Genomic DNA, 26,441 nt, shown 5'->3' with positions numbered 1-26,441 from the left:
GCAGGCAGAGACACCTCACTCACGCTAGCTCTCACACACAGACACAAACGTGCTCGCTCTAGCCTGCAGGTTCTCTCTGCAGAAGCATCACACTGGAGACCGCCTATGCAGCCTGCTCAGCCCAGCGTCTATCCACCAGCAAGTGCTCTTTCCCTTTCCCGGGTCTGTACCTCTTTGGGCACATAGCAGCGCTCTTTTCCCTTCCTGGGCACACAGTGGGGTTTTCAGTAATTCTGGATTGGATGAATATTGCCCTTAAGGAGGAGAGCCACTCACTGTTTTACAGAAAACTGACTTGTAGAATTTGTGATCAGTGAGGAATTAGCGCAGTCTTTGCCAAAGCTAAACCTCCCCATTCCTCTGAATGTCCTCCCTCCTGTCTGGGGGGTGAGTTTACCTTCAGAGTGTGGGGGAGGTGTGATGAGTCACCTAACCCCTCCAGAGACCCCCAGAGTGTCCCATGGCGGCAGCATGACTCAGTGTGCCCTTTAAGAGAATAATTTAGCTGATGTGTATGTGACGAACTTGGTATTCACGTAAAATGCGCTGGTGAAGGAAGTAAGAAATCTATTTTTTTAATCCTATCACTGATAGAGGAAAAACTGGTGATGTCCGGAGAAGCAAGACCCCGCCCCAACCGATGCTTACGTGACTCTCGCTCAAGCATGCCAAAGCTGGGTCAAGGTCCGGGGAAACCGAGTACTTTCTCCCCCACGTTATAGGCAGATCCACATGGGAACTTTGGACTGTGCAGAATTTGTGCATCAGTGACCCACAGATGGCCTTAGTGTGCCCAGGAATGGGTCCAGGGGTCACGATGCACATCTCTGGTCCCCCACATCAGACCAAGGCAAGGCTTGCATCTCTATGGCCACAAGCCGCAGTCCCCATTCTCTGTATCCAAAGTCACTTGAAACGGAAGAACCTTTTCTCTGAGTGAACTTGAAACAGAACTGTCATGTTCTCAAGCCTAAATGTACCCAGTGTGTCTCTCAATCCCCTCAGCCTTCTGCCTCTGGCCCACCCCTCCATGACAGAGAGAGAGGATGTGGGGGATTTCTTCTTTGGTCCTCCAGCTTGGGTGTATAATCCCCAAGGCTGTGGTGCATATCTCACAGCATCAGGTCTCTGTCTGTGGTGAAGAATTTCACAGCATCCAAGGTTGCTGAGCCGCCCCTCCCACCCTATAGAGGAAGCCTGAGGTGGTCCCACTCTCTGCTCACCATATTTGCGGAGGCTTTTAAGGCCAGTAGGCCGTGGTTTGCATCGCAGCTTTGCTACTCTGATCGTCTGCAAACTCTCAAGCCTTGGATGCTCAGCTCTGAAACAGCTTTTCAGACTCACAGCTCCAGGCTGTGAGGAACCTCTGATGAAGCTGAAACCCACGATACTGGAGTGGAAATAAGGATGAGATCTTGGGGAAGAAGAGGAGGTAATGGGGCTCAGCAGCCGATGAGGCCACAGCTTCAAACCTAACATGCATCTGCTTCTCTGTACTCCCTTTAGTGAAGAACCAATCTTGGGGGGGGGGGTAGCAGAAGAAAGGGAAAGGGAATGCAGGCAACGTCCTTGGGTGAATGGAGAATGTCAGCTGTAGGGCTAGCACAAAAGCACTCCCTCTGACAGCCCACCCCCCAAAAACCTCACCGGCCCTCAGTTTACTTATCTGTAGACTGTTCCTGGACTGATCAACAGAGAATCTGACACCTTCTAAACCCACAGCCCAGTCTAGGCAGAAACAAAGCTTCAAGGCTGAGAGATTCTCAATGGGGGTGTGGTGCAAGATGTCAACCTGGGGCTGAGCCCCTCCCCCCACCAGCTGGCCTAACCCGCTGGTGAGACCAGGACCGGCTTGTCTGAGAGGCCCATCAGCTCCACCCCCATTGAGCTTCCCTGACCAGCGACTCTGTATTTAATCAAGGGCCAAGTGGTCTGCTGAGGGTTAGAGGCAGTGATAGGGGCTGGGGAGGGAGGGTGGAAGAAGGGAGCAGGGTACTGGAAGTGGGCCAGAGACAGCATTTCTTGGATTCTTTCAGAAAACTTTGACCCCCCAACCAGGGCATCTCTTTTGTAGGACAGAATCCCCTTGCCTTCCTCTCCTGCCTTTCAGAGCCTGGGAGTTAGAGTCCCTGGCTTGGCTAGAGATAAGCAGCCTAGTTCTGAGGCAGTCTAGATTTTCTTATGACTCCCACCCCCCCACACACACACACAGAGCAGATTCAGTCTCTGCTCGCTGCATAGCCCCCCACCCCACCCCACTCCACTATGCCCTGATAAGGTGACTGTTGAGCAATGCTTTAGCAGTAGGGGGCTCCTGGACTCACCGCTGAGACCAGGGGTCTGCAAGCAGATGCCTGAGAAGAGGAGGGGCAGAGGAGGGATGCTCAGAGAGAGGAGTGGGGTAGGCCTGCCAGCCCCCGAGATCTGTTCAGCAAAAGGCAGACTGTGCCGACTTCTCCCCAAGGGACTGGATTGGCATTTTCATGTTTTCAGTGCAGCCTCTGAGCCTGTGACAGTCTCCAGCCCCCCTCCCGCTAGCGATCCCCCCAGTGTTCCCCCCCCCCCTGTGCTCCTGTGCCACTCATTCGTTCTCGGCATCTGCTCATTACATAGACATCTTCAGCCAGCAGCATTAACAAACGCTTTATTGAGACCAGAGCAAACCCTCATAAAACTCCTGGGCTTGTGAGTCTTGAAAGGGGAAACTCACCCACCCCAAAGCCACCCTGAAGAGGACGCTGTCTGCTTCCCTCTGCGGCCCCTCTAGCTATCTGGGGCTGAAGCCAAGCCCCAGCTGCCAGTGAACCTTTTAGGCATTGAGCTTTCCTGCCCACAAAACCCCGAGGTTTTCTTCAGTGACAGGTGTGTGATCCCGGCTTCCAGACATGGAAACATGGCTCAGAGAAGGAGGTGATTGGCCAGAGCCCTCAACAGGCACGGGATGGATCTGGAATTAGAAGGCACGTGCCCATCAGCCCCAGGAGTGCCCTTTAGTTTAAGCCTGTGACATTTGGGCACCTAGGCTGCCCCTGTGACTTGCTTCTCTTTCCAAACCCCGGGAGGGCAGGGTATAGAAGGGCTTGGGAGAGGGAAATGGCACACTTTACTGCTTCTGGGGCTCTTTGTGCTCTCTATGCCCCACTTTTTCTGCTGCCCTGAGCAGGAGTGCAGGAATCTACCTCTTATTCCAGTGGCCCCACCCCAAGTTTCTCGGGTCTCCTTAGCTCTGGCTGAGAACTTGGCCCCTCCAACCTGCTGCACTCCACTACATGGGATAATTTTGGAGGCTGAGGTCAGGGGATTTGGAAGGAAGGAAGAAATGAAGGAGGGCCAAGGAAACCTTGGTCATCACAAAGGAGTGGACAGTGACGCCTGCCAGCCACTCTCACTTGAACCAGGGGCTTTGGGTAAAAAACATACAAACAAAAAATTCAAACAACAACATCCCCCCCCCACAAAAATATTTGCTATGCTGGTCTCAGTTTAATAACTGAAGGCAGGATGAGCTCTTGGAAGTCAGTGGGTCCCCCACCAATTTGGTGGTACCTGAACTACGCCTTCTAGCCTGCCTCAGAAGCTATTTTCTTCAGGCTGTATTTATGGGAGGCTTCTGCAGAGAATCCAAGAAAAAAGTATATCCCCCCCCCCACCAAGAAACTGGGAAGTGTTCTTTCAGTCTCCAGTCCAACCATGTGCCCACCCCAGCCTTCTTCCTGAGGGGGTCTCACTGTCTGGCTCTCAATCTCCTGAGACAGCAGAAGTCTTCACCTGCTTGGGCAAGATCAGGTGCTCCCCCTCAGACTGAAGTACAGCCCCTGAGATTCAAAGAGATAAAGTCTCTTGGCTAAGGACAAGGTCCCCCCCCCCCAACTGTGAGGGAAAGGAAGAGATGGCCTGGGAGACCCCAGCTCACAGCACCTGAAAGCTAGATGCAAATTAGTATATGGGAACTAAGCACACCTGAATGACCCACCTAAAAACCCTAACATCTTTCCTCAGAGGGCAAAAGACTTTATATTTAGTTAGTTAGTTGTTAGTTAGTTACATTTTACCTCACTTAAAGTTCTTCTTATGTGTATAAGCATTTTGTCTGCTTATATGAATGTATTACACGTGTATCTGATGCGCTGGAAACTGAATTCACAAGCAGTTGTGAGCTGCCACATATGTGTTGGGAACCAAACCTGTGTCTTCTGGTAAGGGCTCTTAACTGCTGAGTCATCTCTCCAACTTCCACGTGTTAATTTGTGATTTTTAACGTTGATTTGTTTTTAGATTTTTATTTTATTTTTAGTTTTTACATTGATTATTGATTATTGATTGATTGATTGATTGATTGATGTGTGTGTGTGTGTGTGTGCGTGTTGTAGAGACAGAGAGTGACAGGGATGACAGAGAGAAGGGGGAGTGCAAACCATGACAAGCATGTGCAGACCAGAGAGCAGTTCAGTCTCTCGCCATGTGGGGTCTGAAGATCATACTTGGGCTGTCAGGCTTGGTAGCGAGTACCTTTACCAACTGAGCTATCTCAATGACCCTATTTACATTTTATTTAAGGGCGTGCCTGTGGGGGTCAAAGAACAACTTCAGGAGTCAAGAATTGTACTCAAGTTTGACTGGAAGCACCTTTTACCCTCTGAGCTGTCTCCCTGCCCCATTAAATGATTTCTTCCTCCACTCAACTACTCCTTCTTTTGAGCCTCAGAATGGGAGATAGGGCAGCTTCCCAGTTGAGTGAAGGGCTCTAAAGCCCTTGTCTGAGGGCTGGCAGGAAAAGGGGTTTCCCTGCGAACCTCCCAAGACTCTAGCAGAATCTGTACCTGTACACACACACACACACACACACACACACACACACACACACCGTTTCCACCATCTTAGCCATCTCTGGAAGAATGTCCCTAAGTGTGGTTGCCTGCATTTGACTGAATAAATTGGTGAGATTGTTGCTGTGGACAAAGATGGATTCGATTGTGTGTGCTTTGGGGTAATTTGTGTGTTGGGTGACCCCATGAATCTGAGACAGTTTGGGGGACTGGGCATAGGTGTCCCTATCAGGTGTGTAGCCATATATATAGGAAAGAGTCAGTGACTTTATGTTTCAGCACCATAAGGCCCAGGCTGTGGCTGCAGTACCTGAAAAGGGGGAGGGGGAGATGGTGACGCATGATGTCGTCGGTGTTTACCAGTGGTCTCCTGTGTTTACAGGCGGGCTGCGTGGAGGGGCAGCATAAGCAAGAGGACGCTCAGTCTTTCATAGCTGGCGTTTCTCTGCTTGGAGCAGATCGGACAGTTCCTGCTGCCCCAGTCTGTGACCTGTGCCCCAAGGAGGGGTATTAAGGTGCGCTTGTATTGAAAGGTGTGTTTGGTTTCGGGCTCCGTGGGGCAAGTGCTTTTGCACCTTCCCCATATTCCACAATGGCCAGACTCGTCGGGGGACTTCGGCTTTTCGTGGTAGTTTTCGTGTGTGCATCTGTGATCATGTGCATTTTCCACATCTTCGTGGTGTGCGTTTGGGTCCTTCTGGGCTTTTGACCCGCGCCATGTGTGTGCAGGTCCCAAGCCCTAAGTGTCTTACTATGTCTGTGAGCGTTTTGTATTCTGAGTGCGTGCTAGGGCTTTCGCCCGCCCGCCCGGCTTGGTTCCTGAGACTTGCGCTAAGCCGGCCTGTGCGAGCGCCTCCGCCTCCGCCGCGTGCTGTCCTGTGTGCGGACCGCGTGCCCATCGTGCGCAGGTACCCGTCTAGCCAAGAGTGTGCCCGCGTGCGCAAGCAGCTTCCGGGCGCCGCGGCGCTGGGGGGGCGGCCCCGCCAGGGGGTGGGTCACCGGGACTGGCCGGCGCCTGCCCCGTGCGCGCGAGGCGTGGGCGTGGGCGGGGGCCGCCGGGGGGGGGGGGGGAGACGACAGTACGAAAAGGCGGCGCGCGGGCCGCAGCTGCAGCTCCTCGGCGGCCCGCACTTAGCAGCGTGCGCCCCAGTGCAAACCTGGCTTTCCCTCCGCTGGACACCGGTGCCCCCTTCATCGTCCGCAACCAGAAGCCCAGTGCAGCCCCCGGAGCACCCTCTGCCCCGCCGCCGCTCCCCGGACCGCGACCCAGGCCGCCCCGAGATGACCGCGACCGGAGCCCTCCTGCGCGTCCTCTTGCTCCTGCTGGCTTTCGGCCACAGAACCTATGGTGAGCCCCCCTGGCGGCTTGGCTCGCGCCCCCTCTGGGGAAGCCTGCGATGCCCCGCTGACCACCCTATACTCCCTATCCCGTACGCCCCAAGTCCTGCCCGTCCTGCCTAACACTAAGTCCCGCACTAGGCCCACCTCACCCTACCTGCGCCACTTTTTCCTGCTGAGCCCAGTCCCAGGGTCCTGGGGTTTGCAGGAGGTGGAGGGTCCCAGCCCCTTATTGCCCCGGCAGAAGTGGCGTTCGGAGGGGTGTCGTTGCGCGGATTGAGGAGGTATGGAAAAAGGAGGCTGCGCTGGGAGGTATTTTATTTAAGAAGAAAAAAAAGGCTCTGGGTGCAACTTTGGGGGTGTCTGTCCTGCGTATGTGCTTAGGAACAGGCCTTGGGGTCTTTGGAGGATGATTTTACAGTCGTAGGCCCCAATTTCCAACAGGAGTAAAGCCAGAGCCCCTCCTGTGTGGCGCGTTTCTCTAGGTGAGGGGCTGCGACACTTCTGCTTGCAGCAGCCATCTGTCTCTAGCAGCGAGAGAGCTGCCCCCTCCCCGCGACCCCAGGTCCCACTGCGCCAGTGGTTGTGTGTCGGGGGCTGGGGGCTGTCTGGTAAGCCTGAGAGTCGGTTGAATAGATGCATACAGTAGGTGTCTATTAGTGTTGGAATCTGAGAGGCCCTGCAGAGCTATTGCGCAGTTTTTATTAATGTGACCAGTGGGGGTAGGGAAAGCGCGAGGGATAGGCTTTGCCTGCCTGATGTAACTGGGGTTAATCTTGGGGGGAAATCTAGTCGCTTTACTTGTGAGGCAGGCAGGTGAACTTGTCTGAGCTTTCCTAGACCTCAAAATCTCCCCTTTTGCTCACTTTGCAAAAGTGAGTTCTTGAGGGGATGCCCAGAGGTCAAAGGCTACCTCTTCTATGTCCCCCATTCCTACTTTTAGTGGTCTGGGGGTTCCTATTTTCTTTGGAGAGAAAGGTGTCTGCTTTGCACTTGGAGAACCAGGGATCTGCAGTGCTTATCCCATGGCTGCTAGGAACAGGCAGGATTATTTTCCTGGGTAGGTTGAACCACATTCATCCACAGACAAGAAGTGCCTACTGTGTGCCAGGCTGGAAAGATGCAAGAGTCTTTGGATTCCCCCCCCCCCCGCCCCGCTGGGGGGCAGTGGGCCATGTGAGAGGAAATAGACTTTGTAGTGTCTTCCAGGCCTTGTGGGGGTGAATTGCGTACCTTCTTTTTCTTCCTCAGGGGCTGAATGCAACCCAGCCTGCGACCCCAAAAATGGTTTCTGCGAGGATGACAATGTTTGCAGGTAATGGCGTAAGCTGCTTGGGAGCCATGGTGGGGTCCTGGGGGTCTTGGAGCCAGGCTAAAAGGAGGGGGGTGCTTTTTCACAAAACTGCGTCACAGCTTCCTTGCTCCTGCAGAAACTGGTAGGGGCGGGGGAGGGAGAGAAGGAGGACATGGGAAAAGGGGGGGGCAGGATAAGGGGGGCAGGAGGACATCTTACAGGGTGAGATCTTTGGGGAGGTCACTGCATAAAATGTGGTTCTCGTGGGGGTCTGTCAGACCCTTGTTTCTGCCCTCGAGCGCCTTCTCTGAGTTTTCCATTCAGGTGCCTGCTGCCTGCTCCAGGGACCTACTGACCTGGCACTGTGCAAAGACCACCAAGGGTTCTCCATTCATCACAGAAACAGCCTGAGCCCTCTTGGGACCCCTTACTCCCCTCATGTGCCCCCCTCTCTCCCTTTTGTTCACACAGGTGCCAGCCTGGCTGGGAGGGCCCTCTGTGTGACCAGTGTGTAACCTCCCCTGGCTGCGTCAATGGACTGTGCGAGGAACCATGGCAATGCATCTGCAAGGATGGCTGGGACGGGAAACTCTGCGACATAGGTGGGCACCGTCCTTGGCCCACCCTGACCCCTTTTTCCTGGCCTCCTCCGCCTCCCTGCCTGACTGCGGTCTAGAACCCCTAAGGTTCTCTGTTTGTAGTATGTGATCTATAGTGCATATGAATTTCCTGCTGGGCCTCAAAGGTAGAGACTGTATTCTGTTCACTTCAGCTCTGCAGGTTCCCAGACTTGAGGGTGGGGTGGGGGATTGTTAGCAATATTCAACTGCCTGTTGAATAAAGAGTTACAAAATAACACCCAGCATGCCCAGGGTGGCTGGACCAGGTACTGGGGCTACTTGAACTGGTTACTGGAGCTGGGAGGTGGGTGGGGGTCTTCTCTGTGTGCTGTGGGAGGGATAATTCTCAGGGCTCAAACATCAAGAAAGGGGAGCCAACAAACAAAGAGGGGAGGGGGGGCTGATGCTGAGTGATGATGGTGGGGGCTGAGTATGAATCACCAGGAAGGCCAGGGTTGCGTGGGTGGAGGGGGGCAGTCAGGTGTTGCAGGAGGTTGGTGGTGGGGAGAGGCTGAGGAAGGGTTAAGGTACAGACTGGTGTGATCTGCTAATTTCACTAATTCATATGATCTTTGTAAAGTGACAGCTGCATTGTTGTAGGACTGTTCTCATTTGCTAACGCTGTCCCCAAAGCCCAGGAAAACTGAAGTCCCGGGGAATAAAGGGTATGCGCTCCCCCACCCCCCACAGATGGTACTCCATCAGGAAGGCAGACAGCTAGATGCCCCAGGACCTGTCTGCTTAGCATTGCCAGTGACAAATAGGGAAATCAAGGATCAGATAAGCAAAAGGGGCCTCTGTACCCCAATTGTCTGCTTCCCTCTCCCCGAGTAGTGAGGGGGGGGAGGTTTTTGCTGCAGCTGACTCATGCTGTGGTCACAACTCTGCAGCCCCTTGCAGCAGCAGCAGCAGCAGCAGCAGCAGCAGCAGCAGCTACCATTATGTGAGGGGTGCTAGAAAAACCACTGACCAGGGTTAGGCTTTTAGCCTGGATCCCACCCTTCCACATATCTGAATCCAGAAGAGCTTTCCAGACAGAATTCTCCATCACAGGTCCCTCAGCATGCAGAGCCCCCTCTCCATCAACACCACAAAGCCCATCTGCCTGTGTAGAAATGGGGGGGGGGTAGAGGATTGTCCCATGGGGAACATAGCCCCTGGGTAATTGCTGTCCCGCTTCCTTTCTGCCTGCCTGCCTGGCCTCAGCTGCTATTCAAGAGGAGAGCCCCCCTCAGCCCTCTCCTTGCGGCAGCTGATTCATCCCTGTCTTTGGGGTTGGAGGCTCTGGAGAACTGGTATTTAGGGAGACTGAACAGTCTAGGGGTGGTCACCAGATCCTTATCTTAAATTAAGATTCCAAGTGGCAAGAGAGCAGAGGCAGAGAAGCCAGAGCTAGCTTCAGAGGCTCAGTGCACTAACGTTTTGCTAGCACTATCCCGGAAAGATAAATCCCCCTTAGGTTTCCTTGCACCACATTGGGATCCGCAGAGAGTCCACCAGCATGGTGCACAGGCTTTTCCATGGCCGCTGGTCTCCCCTTCATCAGGGTGCATGTCTCTTTGAAACAGGAGAGAAACGCTCCACGTGTGGTCTTAGCGTCAGGAACCCCTTCTCTGGGGCTGCCTTTACTTGGCAGTCTCTGGCTTTCTACAGCTCATATTGTAGAAAACTCTCAGAGATCAGCTACAGAGAGCTTTTCCTTTTACATGGAGGGAAACTGAGGCAGAACGGGAAGGAACTGAACTCTGTGGGGCAGCAGGTTGGAGCAGCCACAAAGGGCCCCTTCCTGCCCCTTCTGGGCAGCTGGGGTCTCCACAGTGGGAGAAGCCGAGCCCCTTTGTTCAGTTCATCCTTGGCTTGCTGAGCCGAATAATGAAGAGAGCCTGACAGGAGGTGTTAAAGCGCTGGCAATACAGCAGTGCTCATGGAAACCCGAACGGACAGGAGCGCGCTCAATAGTTTTAATTTTGCTGCCTTCAAAAGATGCAGCCTTTTTACCTTTAGACCCCCCTTAGTTCAGAACCAGAGAACAGAAGGACCAAGGGGTGGGGAGGTAGCCCCGGGGCTAAATTAGTCTTCTTGTTTCCTGATGGGGATCTTTGATGGGAATGTGTGAAAAGCTAGTGTTTCCCCCCTGTACTGGTTCCCAAGGTGGCAGAGACCCCTTTGTCTAGCTGTGAGAAAGCAGCCTGACTTTAGGGAATCTTGGCTCACTCCCCCGTTTTTTGTGGAGGGACAAAGGCTTCTGCCCTGAAGGTTGTGTTGCCACACTGCAAGGGTGCCAGGAAAAGGGTGCAGCTGCTTATCTTGGTTCCCCATGCCCTTGGCGTTCTCACTGGTGACCTTATAGTTAAACTTCCTTACCCTCAGCACTTCAGGACTTTGTGGGGGAAATCACTGTACCCCCTTTCTACAAATCTCACTTGGAAATCACAAGCAGAGCCACTTGAGGTTCCTGTCACATTAGACTCTGAGCACGAAAGCTAAGCACGGGCTTTTCTGCTTCCCAGATACTCGGGCTTGCACCTCAACCCCCTGTGCCAACAATGGGACCTGTGTGGACCTCGAGAAGGGCGGGTACGAGTGCTCCTGTGCCCCTGGGTTCTCTGGAAAAGACTGCCAGAACAAAGCTGGGCCCTGCGTGATCAATGGGTAAATAGTCGGAAGATCCTTTCAGCCTAACCCCATAGGATCTGTCCCCTGATGAAAGAAGTGCTTCAGGCAACCCCTGCCCCACCTTCTGCTCTCATGGGGTAGGGGGCCTTGGTGGAGGAATGCGCCATTTCCATATTTTCTTTCAAATGGTTCTGAAGGCAATTTCATATTCCCCTGATGTCCCCAAGTCCTGATGCCAGTGAATGACAGCAGATTGAGATGGGGACAGAGATGCCAAGCTGTATAATTTTCTAAAGGCAACATAATAAGGGATCAGAGTTCAGGAGGACTAGACTGTGAAACCAGCTTAGCGTGTTGTAGGAGGCAGTTTGGGGCATTGCAATTGGGTTTTCTTGGATGTCTGAGGAGATTGGAGGAGATGGGAGGGGGCACTATTGGGGCACAGTGGGGAAGAGGCAGAGGCTTCAGACAGTCAGGAAGATCTGTATTCAGGAAGGACATCAGAGGTGGTGACCATTGAACTCCACCGCAGTTTACTAAAGGGAGAACACAGGACAAGACCTTTTGCCTTGTTCTGTTCTAGCGGACTTGATCTAGTCTTTCAAAAGAGGCTCTGGGGGCCCTGAGGAAAATTTCAGAGCCCAGCTTCTTACAGCCCTGGGGCTGAAGTAACAATGCTTACTCCTCGTGTGTGTTGGGTGTAGGGGGCATTTATCAGATGACAAAGGGCTAGCTCATTTAGAAGCACTCACATGAAATGCTCCGTGTGCTGCACTTGTGAGAACGGACCACTGTTAAACAGACACCACTCCCGCCAGCACAGCACAGGGGTTTCCTTCACAAGAACTGTCTGGGCCCACTCCACTAGGAATAGAAATAGTGGGCTGGGGGTGGAGTGGGTGGCACACACTGGAGCCCTGACTAACAGCAGACCTCCTCTTGGACAGCCCAGAGACCGTGTTTCTTGCCCTCCTCACCTGAGGGATCTTACCCTAAACTTGGGCTGTTTGTTACTAATGCTCCCTCTCCCAGCCTCAGTTTCCCCCATCTGTCTAGTGACTGACAATCTATGCTCTGGACTGAGAGTTGGGAGAGGGCGTGAGCGGTTGGTTCTCTTCGAGGTTGACCAGGTTGACATGGCAGGGTGAGGTGTTCGTGCACTCCACTCTTGGGTAGCTGGTGAGCCTCCAAGCCAGGGGTGCCATCCCCAGTTGCCCACCTAGTTGGCATTATACCCTTCCTAGCCCGATGTGTTCTGAGCCCTGCACTTTTGTCAGGTCCAAAGGAAGATCCAGAGAAAGGGAGCCTCACCTTTGCCCTCTGCCCCCTGCCCCTACTGCTCTGTCCTAGCCCAGCCCCCGAGGGCCCTTCACCTTGTCTATTGTGTTGTAGTTCTCCCTGCCAGCACGGAGGTGCCTGCGTGGATGATGAGGGCCGGGCCTCGCATGCTTCCTGCCTGTGCCCCCCTGGCTTCTCTGGCAACTTCTGCGAGATCATTGCCAACAGCTGCACCCCTAACCCATGTGAGAATGATGGCGTCTGCACCGACATCGGGGGCGACTTTCGTTGCCGCTGCCCAGCTGGATTCGTCGACAAGACCTGCAGCCGCCCGGTGAGCATCTGCGCCAGTGGCCCGTGCCTGAACGGGGGCACCTGCCTCCAGCACACCCAGGTGAGCTACGAGTGTCTGTGCAAGCCCCCGTTCGTGGGTCCCACGTGTGCGAAGAGGCGCGGGGTTATCCCCGTGTTGGTCACCCACCTGCCCAGCGATTACGGGCTCACCTACCGCCTGACCCCCGGGGTGCACGAGCTGCCAGTTCAGCAGCCCGAGCACCGCATCCTGAAGGTGTCCATGAAAGAGCTCAACAAGAGTACCCCTCTCCTCACCGAGGGACAGGCCATCTGCTTCACCATCCTGGGTGTGCTCACCAGCCTGGTGGTGCTGGGCACCGTGGCCATCGTCTTCATCAACAAGTGCGAGGCCTGGTTGTCCAACCTGCGCTACAACCACATGCTGCGGAAGAAGAAGAACCTGCTGCTGCAGTACAACAGCGGCGAGGAGCTGGCGGTCAATATCATCTTCCCGGAGAAGATCGACATGACCACCTTCAACAAGGAGGCTGGCGACGAGGAGATCTAAGCAGCATGCCCCCAGGCCCCTCTATAGTATCCGGGTTCCGCAGAGCTCACTATATGCGGTCTGTGCTTCTCTTTGTGGTGCAGTTTGCTTTTGTGTGGAATCTAGTGAACGCTATGCTTACGTACATTGTCCTTGCATCGCTGTGTGACATGCTGCCATGCTACATAAGAATCCTCTTTCTCCCTCTTAATGCATGATAATGAATAATAATAATATCTCTAAATGAGTTAAAGAAATAAGTATGTTATTCTAAACTCTTAAGTATCAAATATCAAATATAAAATCAAAAAAGACCAAAAAAAAACATGGTAACAGAACCAGGGCTTGGTACTGAGGTCCCTCTCCCAGGGGGCTCTCAGCTACCCGGTCCTCGTGCAACCATACGAATGCCGTACCTGACCACTCACTGTGAAAAGGGCTAAACTCTTTCGTTCGTTAATTCTCACACACCGCTTCGGCTCTCACTCACATCCAGTCTCACACCGCAACCCTTAGATCTTTCCAGTCGATTTGTGACTTTGCAGTGTGTAGTGGCTGTGTGTCAGGCAGAGAGAGACCCCAGGTTGGCTGCTGGCATGTAGGTCAGGACCTAGTCCCAGCCCTGCCACTTCCTCGCTGTGTGACCCTTAGCGAGACCACCATTCCAACCCTGGGCCACCTCCCCACCCCTCTCTCTCTCTTGAGGGAGGGGTGGAAATACCCACACCACCAAGGTCCTCTCTAGCTCCAAAATTCAGAATTAGGAACGAGGGATACATACCAAAACAACTCCTGACTCCAAGAAGAGGATCTGATGGAGACTTGGTCTCATCCTGGGATCCGAAAGGTTTTGGCCTATCCTGGCTGTACACTTGATATTGATGTCGATCCCAATAGCGTTTCTCAAAGTGGGGAGCCTCCTGGCTCATGTCCAGTTTGGGAAAAAAATGGCCCCTTTAGGTCAAAATGTGCCATTTGGTGTTGCCTCTTGAGCAACCCACTCCCCGCCCTAGCTCAGCCCTGCCCAGCCCCATGTCCCCCAGGCTCCAGCCTCCACTCACCTCTTCCCCCCACCCCGTAGAGTAGCCATGAAATGCTTTCAGACTTAAGTGTACCTTGAACCACAAGTGCCCCCTGGCAAAATCTGAGTGAGCAACGCAGCCCTCACCAAGGTTTCCACAGGCTTTAGCGGAAATTGCTGCCTGTGGGGCGCTTTCTTGTTCTATGGCGAAAGTGGGATAGCACCTGACTACAGCCATGGATGTACCCTTGTGTTGCTGAGAATACTACCCTCAGATCCCCAAATACCTAGCCAGCTTTTAAATTATGAATTTGCTTTTTTAAAAAAAGAGCTGCTATCTTTTTTTGCAAAATAAAAAACAAAAAATAACAAAAAAAATTAGAAAGAAATGGGATAGAGCCCTGTGTAGCTTCCCAGCTCTTATTTGGGGTCTGGTTGCTACACAGTCCTTGGATCCCGGTTAGGAATCCTTTGCTTCTTAGGTTACTTGGGTAGGAACCTATGCTCTTAGCTTTAAGTGTAAGCCATGTTTACCTTGCTCTGAATACTTGCTTGCAAGTCATTGTCACCATTATCTACTGTCATTCAAATCATAATCACAGCACACACTCACTACTTCATGATCATCACCCATTGGTCGGTCATGTGCGTCACCGTTGTCACACATTATGGACCTCGTCACCCTTCAACCTCTACCCTGGGGTCATTTCACCAAAAGCCCTGACTCAAAGAATCCCTTCCCAGTCATTGGTCATCATCAGCCCAAGCCCCTCCCAGTCCCACCCTGAAGCCCCTCCCCGTTTCGCCCCACCCTCATCCTGATGAGGGTGTGTCCCAAGTCCCCAAATCCCTGCCTCCTGGTCCCTCGCCTGGTCCCCTGACTCCCTTCCTCCCTCCTCCAAGATCCCCTCCCCTGCCTCCAACCACTCCCCTCCCTGAGGCCACCTGCCCCAATCAGATCATCATCCCATCTCATTTCAAGAAAAAAATTTTAAAAATTAAAAAAAAATCACTAACAATTATTGACATTTGCCAGGCTGGTGTCTGCTATGACCCCTGGCCTCTTTCAACGTGAGACCTTGACAAGAGTCTGCTAACAATTCTGTTCCTCAGTTTCCCCAATGTGAAATTCTACAATTGGACAAAACAGATTATTTCTCCACTCCATTTTTTTCTTTTTGATCTCCATGTTGTGGAGAGCAGCCACATCTCCGAGGATAGGGGGTCCGGCTGTTCTCCCAGCAAGTCCTCATCCGTCCAGAGTATTCATCATTCACCATTCATCCGGTCAGGGAGCGTTTCCAAGCACCTGCAGAGCGTAAGGCGGTGTGTTCTTGGAGCTGTGGGATGTGCGGGCTGAGGGGAACATTCTGGGAGGGGAGCAGATGTACAGGTGTCCCCCAGGAAGCCAAGCACAGTGCAGGTAAAAAAAACACCGCGGGAGAGTCCTGAGCAGACGCCTCCCTCAGCGTGCTACCATCTCACCTTCCCACGCGACAAAAGATCAAGAGACCAGCACCGATGCGGCCGCCCTGCCAAATTCCACAGCGTCCCCCTCCACGCAACAGGAGCAGCGTTCGTTTGCAGTCTCACCTTGGTCTTCACGTCTGCAGATCTGCGAGAATGTCAGATCTCTGGTTGCCCATACACATCTCATGTGTCTGGTGTAGTGCAGTTCGTTGAGCGGGTGGAGTAGCTGAAAGATGGCTGTCTGGGACATCTTTACTAATTCGGTTCCAAATTCACAGTGGCGATAATTCTGTAACCAAAATGTTAACGAAATGTCCATCACGACGCGCTTTCTAGCCTCCCCCCCATCTTCTTTGCAGGCGAGTCCAGAACAGATCAATGCAAAAACTAAACGACAACGTGTTTGTTCGTTTAATAAAGGGAAAAGGGCTTTACTTGTGTTTGCTATTTATTTGTTACTCGCCAGTTACAATAACCCCTCCCAGGGACGGCCTTACACACAGGCCAGGGGGATTGAGAGCTCTGCTTTGGCCCAGCTCCAGCTCTTTCAGCGTGGTCTGGTGCCACAAGGTTAAGGGGAAACCCTTGGACTGCCACACATCACCTGCATTGCCTTTACTTGGAGAAGTTTGAAATCCAGGCATTTCCTAACTATGGTGACCAGGGCTTGGGAGACCTTGTCTGTGTCTAGCTCCATAAGTGTGGCTGCCCATGGGAGCTGTAGATGGATCTGGGACATGAGAGGGACAGGGACAAGGAGAAGGAACCAAGTGATTCACGCTTGAGCAACTAGCTCTTTCCATACACCATGTTTGGGTGCAGAGCTCTGTGGAATCCTCCAGGGATTTTACACAGTTATTGGAGGGTGGTCCCTAAGGTGAGAGAGAATATATAGGTTAAGGGAAACCCAACAAGGGCACCTTGGACCATGGCAGTGTGTAGGCTCCTTTTGTACCCCTAATTCAGTCTCTATATGTCCTGGTGGTATCTGCTTCTTCTCCAATCCCAGGGCACCATTAGCTGTGCATCCAGTCAGTGAGTGTACCCCTCCCAGCGCCCCACTCTGGAGAACTACCTCACACATGCAGCCTTGGGAGCCTCGGTCTAGTCCCTGCTGATCCTTACTTTAGTGTCCTATCTCTGGCCTCTCCCAAGACATGTCCCTTGCCTGCCCAGCTGCCCAGGCTCAGAACCGGTGTCTCTGGGGGATCACTTCCTTGCATTGCCCTGACTCCTCTCACCTCTTTCTAGCCTCATCCTCTGCCCCTTAAAGGCCCAGGCCCATTTTCCCTCCTTGCTTCTCTGGTCTTTGTGCCATGGCCCATTCCCGTCTGAGCACAGATGAAGCAGAGTACACAGGAGGGACTAGAAGGGGACATAAGATCTCAGACATGGGCACTGTTGTAAAAGCTGTAGGAAAATAGCATGTTCATGTGGAGTTAGAAAACACAGAAGCATCTACACTGGGATTATGTTTTCTGTGAAGATATTAACCCACAAATGCTTCAACATACCAGTGGGATAGAGCAAGATCCCAGGAAGCAACCTGGCCCAGGGACTCCAGCACCCAACGCTGAAGGAATGAGCAGTGTCCAGGTTATGGAGACTGACTCACATGATAGTTGGTGGGATAGGGATCATTCAGCACGAGCACTGGGTGACAGTCACCTTCTTCATCTCTGAGGAAAGAAGCAGACCCTCAATAAAATAGCCATGTGGGGTTTTAGAGATCCATGACCAAGAGTGTTTTCTAGAAAAGCAAGTCTAACCAAATGTTAGATGAAAGGTCCTGGGGCCTTAGAAGTCTTAGGGTAGGGAATACCCAGAGGCAGGGGGTAAGCTTGGGTTAGGAGGGACCATGGCTGTGAGATGCCTCCTGAGACCACATCACAGCATGGGCACAGCGGTGGGAAATCCGAGGCTCTCCTGGTCTACGAAGGGGCCCCACCCCACCACACAAAGTTATTTATTGAATTTGCTGTGCCCACATGGCTCTGCCTGTCCTACGTCCATCAGTCGGTTTGACCCTGCTGCTCTTTCTGCCTCATCCAGGACCCCACCCTGCCTCCCCAGCCAGCCTCACAGGAGTTACAGTTAGACTCCAGAGATTTCTGTGCTAGAGACTGGACCCTGGGAGGGTGCAGAACTTTTAAGAGATGGGGCCAAGTCGGGGTCTTTAAATCATTGAGGTCATGCCCTTTTGGGCCTCAGCAACTTTCTACCTATGAAGTAGGTGGTTTTCTTAGCAATGTACCCCTGCAAACTCAAGCAGTGGAATCAGCTACCTGTGAAGCCACGCTATGTGCCTATGCTTGCCTTACAATGTTGAGGAAGGTCTCCCTGCCACCCCCAACAAACACCTGCTCAATGAAACACCCACCTCCTGTTCAGAGGAAGGAAGGAACCCAGGCCTCGGTCAGCTGTGCAGGAAGACTATGCTCGCCCAGCCCATGGAGGGTGTTGGGTTCTGCGTGCTGTTTCATCATGCCCAGGGCAAAAATGAAAACACAGGAGATAACTCGACTGTGACCCAGGATCTCATAAAAAAGAAGGAGGAAAAAGGTCTCCTTAATGTCATAAACAGCTTGTCTTAAAAACATGCAGCAGCTTACTGATCGGGATGACCTATGGGAATGTAAGTCTGGGGCTAAACAGCAGGCAATGTGGAAGGGTTGTATTGGCTCAGGACTCCCAAGACCAAGTTGTCAGCGCAAAGGAGATTGATTTGTCCTGGAGGGACAGAGGTCAGGGGTAAGGGACAAAGACAGGAGATAGAGGAAGAAGGAGAAGGGTACGGGAACAAGAAAACGGGGGCAGGGGTGTTTGTCTGGGGTGGGGGACAATCATGATGACAAAGGGCTGCCCCCTGGATGTGGAGGAGACAGATGTGGCACATAGGAAAACAGCAGTTTATAAAGGTAAAAGGGGAAACCCCATGTTAGGATGAAGTGTTTAATTTTAATTGGGCATGTTAATTGGGTGAGCCATATGGGGTTCCCCACACCAGTTGAGGACCAAACTGAGCTAAATTCCCAACCTCCCCAAAGGGGGTTTTTGATTTCTGGACTTCAGGACTTTGGTAACTGGACCTTGGTAGTGGCCACAGGAAGAGGAAATAGTCCAATAAGGGACTAGACCTTGGAGGCTCGCTTTAGAATGTAATCTAACGGATTTTAGCAAGGCAGAGGAAAATGGGGAGAAGGGCAAGGCCCGCCTGATCCATGGATGCCATGCTCAAGTTGGCTAGAATCCCTTCATGATGGCGCTGAGTTTGGATGTGAGTCTGGCTTGGTTTCCTTGATGTCTTCACTTCGCGCTGCCTGCTTTTGTGTGTGTGAAAGAGCGCAGTGAGCTGCTAGTGTGCGAGCGTTCCAGCGCTTCCAGCCAATATGGCAAGAGAAAGCAAACCAGAATCTGTGCACTTCACAGACTCCCATGCAGGCAAAACAGTTACGTACATCAAATCAAATCAAAAAATTCCCGACAGAACAAAAGGCAAGAGACATGCCTATCACCAAGGAGATTATGCTTATCTTCCCCCAACCCTAAAACTTCAGAATCACCTAGAAGAAATAAGCCAGGGAGGAGCTGGGAACATGACTTAGTAGAGAGCTTGCCCAACATGAGCAAAATCCTGGTTTTCATCCCCAACACTACATATGCTGGGTGTGGTGATGGACACCTGTAATCCCAGTCCTGAGAAACAGGAGGCAGGAGAATCAAGAGTTCAGGTGGTATGTAGTGAGTCGAGGCCTGCCTGGGTTCCATGAGACCCTACTTCAAAATCAACAACAAAAACAAAATGAGGGCTGACAAGACAGCTCAGCAGATAAAGACACTTGCCACCAAACCCGAGGATCTCAGTCTGATTATGACCACATAGGTCCTGGGAATGACCATGGAAGAGACCAACATCCACAAGTTATCTTCTGATCTCCACCTGCTTCCTCTTCCCAACAAAAATAACAATAATAATATTTAAAAAACCAACAAAAGGCAAAGCAACAGCAAAAGTAAAAAAAAAAAACCCAACCAAGTAACTAAACAGACAAACAACAAAACCCAACCTGACAAAGGGGTATGCTGCACTACATATCACAGCTTCCAGCATGACCACTGCAATGAACGATGAAGAGGGGGGCAAGACAGAGGATCAAAGTGGGGGGTTTCCTTTTCTTTTGGGGGGAAGGCTACAAGGGTGGAGGGCGGACACATAAAGATTAGAAATGAGTGGGATTGGGAGTTCATGTTACAAAATTCTTAAAGAATCAATTAAAAATATTTTAAATGATAATGAAACAAAATAGAAATAGCTCAAGAAGTCAGTAAGATAGGGAACATACCCTTTGATTAAAAGTAATGATCTGAGTAATTAAATTCTATAATTTTTAAAATAAAACTTTTTATAGGAGTAGAACATTTCTAATTAACCCCTAAATTAATGAGTTTAATTCTATCACTGTGTGTTAGACCACCTGATAATATCATCCTGAATTTTAACTAAGAAGATGATGAGAACAAGTGAGAAAAAGAACCACTGGGCTGGAGAAATGGCTCAGTGGTAAAGACCATTGGCTGCTCTTCCAGAGGACCAGGGTTCAATTCCCAACATCACATGGCAGCTGACAACTATCTGTAATTCCAGTTCCCTGGGATCTGACATTTTCACATCAATACACATAAAATAAAGTTAAAAAAATTATTTCAAAAATGATGTGGGATAACCCTCTGTATACTGTGAATACTATTGGTTAATAAAGGACTGCTTTGGACCTATAGCAGGGCAGAACTTAGATAGGCAGAGAAAACTAAACTGAAAGCTGGGAGAAAGAAGGCAGAGTCAGAAGCCATGGAGCCACTGCTGGAGACAGACACTGGGATCTTTACCCAGTAAGCCACAGCCATGTGGCATTACACAGATTAATGAAAATGGGTTAAATTAAGATGTAAGAATTAGCCAATAAAAAGCTCGAGCTAATGGGCCAAGCAGTGATTTAATTAATACAGTTTCTGAGTGATTATTTTGGTTCAGGGTGGCTGGAACAAACAAGCAGCTCCTTTCAACACACACACACACAGAGAGAGAGAGAGAGAGAGAGACAGAGAGAGACAGAGAGAGACAGAGACAGAGAGACAGACAGACAGACAGACAGAGACAGAGACAGAGATAGAGACAGAGAGAGACAGAGAGAGAACAATCACCAAATAAAACAGAAAAGTCAGGGGAAAAACTGTGTAGTCAACTGTGGTGTGTACCCTTTAACCACAGCTCTGGGGAACCAACAGGCCAATCTCTGAGATTGAGGCCAGTTGAGTCTACATAGTAAGTTCCAGGACAGACAGAGCTACTCAGTAAGGCCCTGTATAAAAAAAAATATCATGACTCAGGTCTGGCAGGTGTTTTTCGGCACGAGAGGGAAGGCATGACTAAGGCATGAAGCATAGCTTTGGAAGGAATCTCAGTCCCCAGTGCCCATGTACTTTATTATAAATACAGAGAGACTTGAAAGTGTGGCTACTTAATGCATCTCAACCAAGGAGATAATTGGCAATTCTTGTGACATTCTTCATTGTCAAAGCTTGATGGGTGGTGTCAGAATCCATGGGGAAAAGCCAACGATGCTGGTGACTAGCCCACAAGGCTCAGGACAGCAGAGAAGATCCTGTCCCCAATGCTTATAACATGTGGAAGAACCCAGAGTAAGGCCATGGGTCAGGGCCAGAGTTTTAAGAACGGCACACCCTCATGTAAAGCATTGTGTGTCATTCAGTTAGCAACTGATGGAACATTAGTAGTTCGTGGCTTCTAGCGTTACAGATGATGACACTGGGGCTCAAAGCAGTCAACACCCACATACATCTGAGACCCCCGGGTTAGATAGCCCGTGTCTCCTACTGACGTACACACCCACCTGTTCTTGTCTATTCATTGCTGCAGTTTGCTTTTGCCTCCTGATTTCCATAGTCTTCTTGCTTCTTTACGAAATAGTTTCAGGTTGTTTCCCCCCCAGCAGGTCATTGATAAACAGAGGTTCCATCTTGATCCTCTTGCGGTAAGCAGTCCCTGCTTATTGAACACCCCCTTGTGGAACAACCCATTGCACCTCTCAACCCCCCTGCCCCTGGCAACTACCCAGTGGAATCAAGATGACACTTTGCCGGCCTGAGGATAAGGATGGAATCAGGAGCAGTTGATCACTTGACAGCAATCACAGCCACAGCCACTATCCTCTTCAACAGCTCAGAGCTGCACTGAGGGCTTCATTTGTAGCTTCTCAGACGTCTCAGAGATCACAGACCACTCACTGTAGGGCAGTCTTCCATTTGGAAAACAATACTGTGTTTCTCAAGACAGAATGGGGACCTTGCAGATCAAGTTATCAATGGTACTGTCCACCAAAGGGCCCAGTGGTTCCCTGACCTCCTGGGGTTATCTTCTTGAACCAGGAATTCATCACTGGAATTATGAACTTAGGCACCTGTAGACTCCTCACAGAGTCCTGGACTCGCATAGTATAGGCTCCGGTAGTAGGAAAGGCCAAGTGCAAGCTACTAGAATTGTCTGTGTCCACGAAGACTGTCTATCTACCTATCTGTGTCCGTGAAGACTGTCTACCTATCTGAAGCAAGACTATGCTGGTGAAGATTGGTGCCTGCTGTGACTTAGATGTGGGAGGGATGTGGTTCATCCTCCAAACACTTGTGTGTTGGAAGCTACGTCCTTCGTGTGGCATTGTGGAGGTGGACGACTTGGATTAGCTCCCTCTCTCATGTGCTATGATACCACCCACCATTTTAAAGTAGTCACAGTTGAGCAGATGGGGTCATAGGAGCTTGGCCCTTCCAGCTTCTAAAATGGTGTTAAACAGACCTCCAGTGTGTGTGTGTGTGTGTGTGTGTGTGTGTGTGTGTGTGTGAGTTCATGCCTGTGCAGGTTCACACATGCATATATACATGAAGAGCCACCCACCTTGTGTTTTGTAAGGGTCCTTGTTCAAACATGGAGTTTGTTGAATAGGGTAGACTGGCTGGCCAGTGCACCCTAGAGATCTGCCTGTCCCCACCTCCCTAGTGCTGCTCCCATGTGCTGCCGTGCATGGTTTTTTGTGTGCTAGCGATTGGAGTCAGGTGGTTGTGTTTGTATCACAAGCCCTTTGCCAATAAAGCTCTCTAGCCAGTCCCTCTTTTCTTGGTAAGTTACACAGCCCCAGGTGTTTCTGAATAGGAGCATACGATGGCCGGCATCGAAGTCGAAAGAATGGCAATTGCTAGGATAGTCTGTGTTCATCCCCTCACTTCTTTGACCTGAGAAGAAAGCAGTTAGAGCTTGGGGAATAACAATGAATTATTTAAAAAACCAAGTGTGTGGCTGCTGCTCCTGATATGAATCCATTGTCAAAGCCCATTCACACAGGACTCCCCCAGCATACAGCCCTGCTTTGGCGAGAGCTTGATCCTTTATGTTTGTTAGTGGAGGCCATCAGAGTGAGTTCACTTCCCAACTGTATTGGCAAAGCCAGAGGCCCATCATCGCTGCTGGACCTCAGGTACTACGTAGGGGGTGTATCTTTTCTCCCAGCACCGTGCTCTAATCTGCTCCCCGGGAGTTGGGTTGTCTTTCACTTACACTGTGGATCCTGCTGCTTTATCACGTTGCATTTCCTCAGCTGGCTGGACCTGGAAGCAGGACACGTGGCTGAGACACTTGCAGGCCAGAAAGAGGGAAATAAATTCCTCTTCCACCTCAGTGGAAACCTAAGCAGCCCTGGAGTTTGGGGACATGTCAGAATATTCTCTCTCCGGGGTGAAAGACAGTTACATGTAGGATCTCCCATCATACAGAAGAAACACACGCTGGTGTCAAAGGTCTGTTCTTCTGCTACCCAGGAAATTGAAACAAAGAGCATTGCCAAGTCCAAGGCTTGCCTTGGCTATAGAGCAAGTTCAAGTCCATCATGAAAAACTTAGAGAGACTCTGTCTCCAAATAAAAAAGAAAATTAAAAAGTCTGTGTATATAGATTACTGACAGAATGTTTACCTGTTATGTATGGATGCCCTGGGTGTCTAGATTACTGACAGAATGTTTACCTGTTATGTATGGATACCCTGGGTATTTAGATTACTGACAGAATGTTTACCTGTTATGTAGGGATGCCCTGGGAATCTAGATTACTGACAGAATGTTTACCTGTTATGTATGGATGCCTTAGGTTCAAGCCCAAAGCTGGAGAGAGAAAGCGAGGGGGGGGGGAAGTGAGGAAGAAATTAAAAGAAAAAGGAAGGAAGGGGAAGAGAGGAGTGGAGGGAAGGCAAAAAGGAAGGAAGTGGGGGTTTAGAGGTTTCTTCTGCCTGACACATCAGTGCTATTTGGCCGCATTCACTGTGACCTACTGGAAAATTCAGTTCTGAGTTAAACTCAGAACCAGAGAAAGCTTTGCTTCCAGTGTGCACTGACCAGCAGCTCTGCCGGTTGGGCCAAGTGACCCAGCAGGTTTCAGGGTGTCTTAAAGCACTGGGGCAGAGGTTATGATATGAGCAACCTCAGGAAGATGCTTAGAAGTTGATCCAGCAGGCCACTGGTTTTCTTTAGGAGATGAACATCACTTTTGATTAGCATGTGCTTCCGTGGAGCTCAGACTCTTAACCACAAGCCCCAAGCTACCGCTTGAGCAGAGATACTCACTTCATGGACGAGGGTAGCCTGACTCATGTATCTGGCCTTCCAACCAGGCATGCCCAGAAACAATCCATCGCCACATGATGCTGTGTACAAAATCTTGGCTCTAGCAGGTTTAGGCAGGGTGAATTGTTTGAGAAGGACTTGACCCAGATAGTGCCCCCATTCTTTGATGCACCACTTTCTCTCCTTCTGCCTGCAATCATGGCTTCATGGGGGAGGTTCCCCGTGATCAGCTCACCAAGAAAGAAAACATTGAAGCCTCCTTTTCAGACAGTTCTACACAATATAAAAGTACACCCAAGAGTGAACAGCAGGGATGGATGTTGAGACTGTCCAGGGAGCAAAATGCGGGTTGTTCATCTTGCCTAGAGGGAGGGATGGTCGTGACTGTGGGCCACTATTACCCCAAAGGCTATGGCTAATGAATCTGGAGAGTAGCCAGGAAACTGGAATGATTAAAATTGAAAACTTAGTGATAGCATCAGAAGGACAAATAGGTATACCTCTAAACTGCACAGCATGCTCGTCGGTTTGTCCCAGAATTGTCACCCAGAGTCAACAAAGGGTTTTCTCAATAGATGAATATGCAATCAACCAGGTGGGTAGGTTAATTTGTGCAGATCCCAGGACCATTTTCTCTTGTCTTTGTCACACAGTCTTGTGAACAAAGTAACCCTTTGGAAATGATGGGGTTGCATAGTCTGGTAACATTTATGTCTCCATAGAGGACCATCATTTAGGGCCATGATTGAGTGGCCAATTTGTCAAAGGCAGAGACCCACACTGAGTCCCCATGGGGAGCGCTCTCCAGTGGATCAATTGAGTGCTGAAGGCTGAGTCTGTTGGCCTATTTCCACCATAGACGAGGATGCTGTGCTGAGCTACAGTTGCTCTGTGTGAGCTTGTCCTCCCTGTCTATGATGCTTCTGTGGACATGAGTTTCAACATGACCTCTGAGTGTCTGTGTTGCCCTCACACAGTGATACCACCGACTCAGTGCCAAGACTGTCACCTGTCCGCTGAATCAACAACAAAGTAAGCTTCTTTGCTGGCTGGGAGAGGTGACCCTAGTATATCCTAAGCTGGAAAAGCTGATTGACCCCTTTTATCAAGAGTTAAGGGAAGATATCTGAAATGCAGAGAAGTCTAGGGGTTGCTTATTCCTCCCATGACCCATGGTTGAAACCAATCATAGTTTCCATTTTCAATTAAGAATAAGAACAGGGCTGGGGATATAGCTTAGTGGCAGAGAGCTTCTCTAGTCTGCATGAGACCCCAGGCTTAGCACTTATCAAATCAGCCAAACAAATAGCAGCTGACTAAACAAACAAACAAACAGAAAATCAAACAACCAAACCGAAAACAAGCCAACCAACCAAGCAACAACAACCAAACCAATCAATCAACCAGAGAGCCAAACAAACAACCAGGCAACCAGACAACAACAAGAACAACCAAAGAAACAACTAAAGAACCACACAACTAGACAATCAACCAACATAGAACCAACCAACCAATAACAAAGAACAAAACAAACAACCAAACAAATAGCAACTGACTAAACAAACAAACAAACAAACAGAAAATCAAACCAGAAAACCAGCCAACCAACCAAACAACAACAACCAAGCCAGTCAACCAACCAGAAAGCCAAACAAACAACCAGGCAACCAGACAACAACAACAACAACCAAAGAAACAACTAAACAACCACACAACCAGACAATCAACCAACAGAGAACCAACCAACCAATGAAAAACAACAAAACAAACAACCAAACAAATAGCAACTGACTAAACAAACAAACAGAAAATCAAACAACCAAACAGAAAAACAACCAAACAACAACAACCAAACAAACAACCAGGCAATCAAGCAGACAACAACAACCAAACAAACAACCAAGCAATCAACCAGACAACCACACAACAACAACAACCAAATAAACAACCAGGCAAACAGACAACAATAACCAAACAAACAACTAAACAACCACATAATTAGACAACCAACCAGAGAACCAACCAGCCAACAACAAATGAACAACAAAACAAACAACCAAAAAACAAACCAACCAAACAAACAAATAAATGTCAACCTGAATTAAATAGGGCTCTTGGTGGATCAAGCTCTTTATAAATAAATGTTCAAGCAATTCCTTAAAGCAAAGAGGATCCAGGATAGCTGGACTGTCACTCAGACTGAAGGGATACAAAATGGATCCCAGAAGGTAGCTATCAAAGTCAGTCAGTGCTGGAGACATGGCTCAGTGGTTAGGAGCACTAGCAGCTCTTCCAGAGGACTGGGTTTGGTTCCCAGTACCTACATGTTGGCCCACAGTCATTCTGGAACTCCAGTTTTGGGGGATCCAATGCCCTCTTTTGATCTCTTCGGGCACCATACACACATGGTGCACAGACACACATGCAGGCAAAGAAGTCATATACACAAAAGA

The 26,441-nt window shown here is 50.3% G+C and overlaps 1 protein-coding gene across 4 annotated transcripts; it reads left to right on the top strand.

Moving 5' to 3' along the window:
• Positions 1–6,107: 6,107 nt before the first annotated feature.
• On the top strand, positions 6,108–12,834 carry Dlk1 (delta like non-canonical Notch ligand 1). 4 transcript variants are annotated; one of them, XM_038337769.1, is made up of 6 exons: positions 6,108–6,174; positions 7,416–7,479; positions 7,930–8,060; positions 10,589–10,730; positions 12,087–12,306; positions 12,592–12,834. In XM_038337769.1, the coding sequence occupies exons 1-6, from the start codon at positions 6,108–6,110 to the stop codon at positions 12,832–12,834; spliced, it is 867 nt and encodes a 288-aa protein (XP_038193697.1). The 4 variants fall into 4 exon arrangements, with proteins under 4 accessions (XP_038193697.1, XP_038193696.1, XP_038193695.1 ...); XM_038337768.1 differs by having other exon boundaries at positions 12,087–12,366; positions 12,586–12,834; XM_038337767.1 differs by having other exon boundaries at positions 12,087–12,366; positions 12,520–12,834.
• Positions 12,835–26,441: the final 13,607 nt, after the last annotated feature.

The sequence above is a fragment of the Arvicola amphibius genome, chromosome 7 (assembly GCF_903992535.2).
Source record: "Arvicola amphibius chromosome 7, mArvAmp1.2, whole genome shotgun sequence".
Taxonomy (NCBI): Eukaryota; Metazoa; Chordata; class Mammalia; order Rodentia; family Cricetidae; genus Arvicola; species Arvicola amphibius.
Note: the sequence above shows the minus strand (reverse complement) of the source record. Positions and strands in the feature narration are given on the sequence as shown.